At 36.1% G+C, this 4,187-nt stretch overlaps 1 protein-coding gene across 1 annotated transcript in view; it reads left to right on the top strand.

Moving 5' to 3' along the window:
- Nucleotides 1–2,158, top strand: part of LOC132185392 (uncharacterized) — a 14,138-nt gene extending 11,980 nt beyond the window's left edge. The window contains exon 7 of the mRNA XM_059599170.1: nt 720–2,158. Coding sequence (XP_059455153.1) covers nt 720–1,933 — 1,214 coding nt within the window. The 3' untranslated portion in view covers nt 1,934–2,158. The remainder of the gene's footprint in view (nt 1–719) is intronic.
- The last annotated feature ends 2,029 nt before the right edge of the window (nt 2,159–4,187 follow it).

The raw sequence follows: 4,187 nt of genomic DNA, 5'->3' as shown, positions 1-4,187 counted from the left end.
TTAATTTTGATGGTAAAGTGTGATAGAGGGATTTATTTTAAACTTAGGCAAAATTTAAGAACCTTATTCTTGAAATTGAAAATCCAAGGACTAAATACCAAATCAGATGAAAGCGTAAGGACTAAAAATGATTTTTCCCTAATTTTTAAGACCAATTCTTTTTTTTTTTTTTTGCCTAGAGTAAAAAACTCATCCCAAAACTAAAATATTAATAAACAACTTAAAACACATAATATTTAATACTATTTTTACAAATATGTCACTTCAATTTTTTTTTTTAATTAAAAATAAATAAATAAACGCCACCCACTACACATTATTCAACATTTTGTATATTTTAACACGAAACTGCATATAAATATTTTGACATTTGATCCGCTTTTTAAAAAAGTGACTCAATTTTAATAATAATAATCCTAGGGAATTAGCCGTTTTTCACTCGTTAATTTCTTCCGTTACATTTTCTATCAGGATTCTAATATAAGCCACTTGAAATATCAGTTATATATATATATATATATATATATATATATATTAAAAAAAGTTATTGTTAAAAAAAGGTTTAAAAGTTGATTGAAACGGATATGTATAAGCATTGTGAAATAGTTATGAGATAACAATGTAGTATATAACATTACTTATTAATCTTGCCAAAGTATATGTTGTAACAAAGACAATGGTATTGATTTTGATCCAAATGCATGTTTTAACATTTGTAGGCGTTGGCATAGGCCTCTCAGTATTGCTCGTGGGAGGGTTTTTGATATACTGGGGACGGAAAAGAAGAAATCTCATCAAGCTCAAGGAGAAATTATTCCAACAAAATGGTGGCTTAATATTACAACAACAACTCTCAAATCACAGAGGCTCTATAGAGCCAACAAAAATCTTTAGCATAGAAGAGCTTAAAAGGGCCACTAACAACTACGATGAGAGTAGGATTCTTGGCCAAGGTGGTAATGGAACTGTTTATAAAGGAGTATTACCAGGTAACAAAGTAGTTGCCATTAAGAAGTCCAAAGGGTTTGATCATAACCAAGCTAAGCAATTCATAAACGAGGTGTTTTTACTTACCCAAATTAATCATAGGAATGTGGTTAAGCTATTAGGATGTTGCCTTGAAACAGAAGTGCCCTTATTAGTTTATGAATTCATTGGAAATGGGACACTTTTTTACCACATTCATGATAAAAGTCCCTCGTCCTCACTTACATGGGAAAATCGTTTGAAGATAGCAGGAGAAACTGCAGGAGCGCTTGCATACTTACACTCTGAAGCTTCTATGCCAATTATTCATAGAGATGTAAAAACTGCAAATATACTTCTAGATGATAACCTCACTGCAAAAGTGGCTGACTTCGGAGCTTCAAGGCAAATTTCTCTTGACCAAACAAAAGTAACCACTTTAGTGCAGGGAACTTTCGGGTACTTGGACCCAGAGTATTTTCATACTGGCCAACTAACAGAGAAAAGTGATGTCTACAGCTTTGGTGTTGTTTTGGCAGAGCTATTGACAGGTAGGAAGGTAATTTTTTCCGATGAGACTGGAAGTGATAGAAATCTTTCTATGTCATTTGTTTCTACAGTGAAAGAGGATCGCCTATTGCAAATTCTTGACGATCACATTATAAACGAGGACAATATTGAGGACCTAAGGGAAGTGGCTAATCTTGTAAAGAGGTGCTTAAGTGTAAGAGGAGAGGATAGACCCTCTATGAAGGAAGTGGCAATGGAGCTGGAGGGTTTGAGAATTATGAAAAAGCGTCAACGGGAAAAGGCCGATCTCTATGCAGAAGAGACTGAGTACTTGCTCACTGAACCTGAACACTATTTTAGCATTGATGTTGGCACAGGTTGTTCGTCTACCGGCACAACTATTGAGTACGATAGCATAAGAAACCATCCATTGCAACCTCCGGATGACGGCAGATAGTTTAGCTGAGACAGAAGATCATTTAGTAAATGTGTTGTTAGTGTGTAAGATGCCATGTGTCTGTGCACCTACTACCTAGCTGTTATATAAGAATATGTGTTACCTGTATTCTTTTTTGCTCTAATGATCAACATTTGCATCATTTGATAAAACCAATTATTTATATATCTAATTTTTGTACTATATATTAGGCATATGACTATAAATGGAAATCCCATGTTTTGCTTAGACCATTTCAAGCTGATGCTCAAAAACTCGTAGATATATTGTATATATAAAAACATTGGCCGAATTGGAAATTTTTTGCCAAGTTGTTTCGATTTGTTCAAATGAAATTTTGTTAAGGGAAGGTTGAGATTTTTTAAATTTAAATTTTTGCATATATATATAATTTTTTTTTTATTATGGATAATATCTATTATAATTTGATAGATATTAACGTGGCATTCGATGGTTTCGTCAAAATATTAGATGGATCATAGAAGCAAGGTGCATGGATCTATTTGTTATTTTTGTGTGCGACAAAAAATTTTGTGCACATTTTTATACTACAGAAAGCTTGATGCAAATCGGTATAACCACGTAGGTTGATGTTTCATATTTTGCTAAATAAAAATCACATGGCAAGAGAAACAAATAAATGGAAAATAGTTAAATATTAATTACACATTTACTTGCTCTGTTTTTTCCGATCTTATGAAAATTGAATAGGCCCTACCCTGGCGGTGGTTTCAAGAAAATCAGTAATGTCTCACTACAAACTTATTCTAGAGGGTGATTCTCCGGATGTTGTACAAGCGTTGCGCAAAGATTCTAGCTGTTGGGGCGATATGGCCACTAGCTTTGGGGTGCTCAACACAACCACCCAATGGGAGGTCCAGCATGTGAGGAGAACTAGCTTTACATTTTGGTGAAGAGCGTGTCTAGTATAATGAATGTCCAAGTTGTATTGATTTAGTACTCGCTGACCAAGTGTAATGCCCTCATGTGAGCGCTCGTGTGGTCCCACTACAAAAAATCAAGGGTTTAGTGACGTAGCAACTGTTTATTAGTTTTTGCCACGTCACTAAATTATAACGTGTTAAAATACAGCACGTTACCCTGTTTATTGGTAAAGTGGTATTTTTAACACGTCACCATATGATGACGTGGCAAAAATGCCACGTTACCAAATGGTAACGTGTTAAAATGACACGTTACCAAATGGTAACGTGTCATTCTAACACGTTGCAAAATGGTAACGTGTTAAAATGACACATTACCATATGGTAACGTGTTATTTTAACACGTTACCATTTGGTTAAAATTTTAACGGGAAACTTCACTAAGGACCCCCAAACTTCCACCCGTTTTGAAATACTCCCCCTGAACTTCAAAATCTCTTAGTTTAGCCCCCTGAACTTTCAATTGCTTTCAATTTGGACCCCTCCGTCAGATTTGAAACGTCACATGACGTTTATACTCCTGACTTTTGTATAAAATTCAAACTTCTAAAACGTTTTTTTATTTAAAAAAAAAAAAATCAGGGATATTTTGGTCTTTTTTTGAATTTTTAATGGCTAAAATTAAAGGAATGGTCCAAATTGAGAGCAATTGAAAATTCAGGGGACTAAATTGAGAGATTTTGAAGTTCAGGGGGGGTATTTCAAAACAGATGGAAGTTTGGGGGTCCTTAGTGAAGTTTTCCCAAATTTTACAGAAATTTGATGATAAGTTTTTTTTGGGGAAACTTCATTAAGGCCCCTTGAACTTTCGGCCGATTTTGCAGACCCCCCCTGAACTTGACTTTCACGTGATTTTTTTGCCTCAACTTACCCCTTTTGCCCTCACACTCACTCACCCTCAGTCACAAAGTACCAACATATAAGGCCTAAACACTACCGAAGCTGTCGAGGAAACCACCGAAAACGAGAGAGATCGAAGACCCTCTACCCAAGCTGTGCAATAAACCACCGAGAACGAGAGAGGACGAAGACCCACTACCGAAGCCATGCAAGAAACCACCGAGAACGAGGAGCATGAAGACCCATTACCCAAGCTGTAGAAAAAAATCACTGGGTTCCAGCCATCCATTGGAAAAGATTAGGAAGGAAGTCGAAGAAACAAAGCTGAGGATCTAGCTGGGAGTCACGTGTGTGTCGACGGTGAAGAATCCCACACGGCGGGGATACCCAGTATCGGTGAAAGTCGATTCTATCATCCACCGGCAAAATTACCTAGTACCCAGTACCGGCGAGGTGACGAGGGTAAAATA

This window comes from Corylus avellana, chromosome ca6, assembly GCF_901000735.1.
Source record: "Corylus avellana chromosome ca6, CavTom2PMs-1.0".
Classification (NCBI taxonomy): Eukaryota; Viridiplantae; Streptophyta; class Magnoliopsida; order Fagales; family Betulaceae; genus Corylus; species Corylus avellana.
This window is presented reverse-complemented; position numbering and strand designations above follow the sequence as displayed.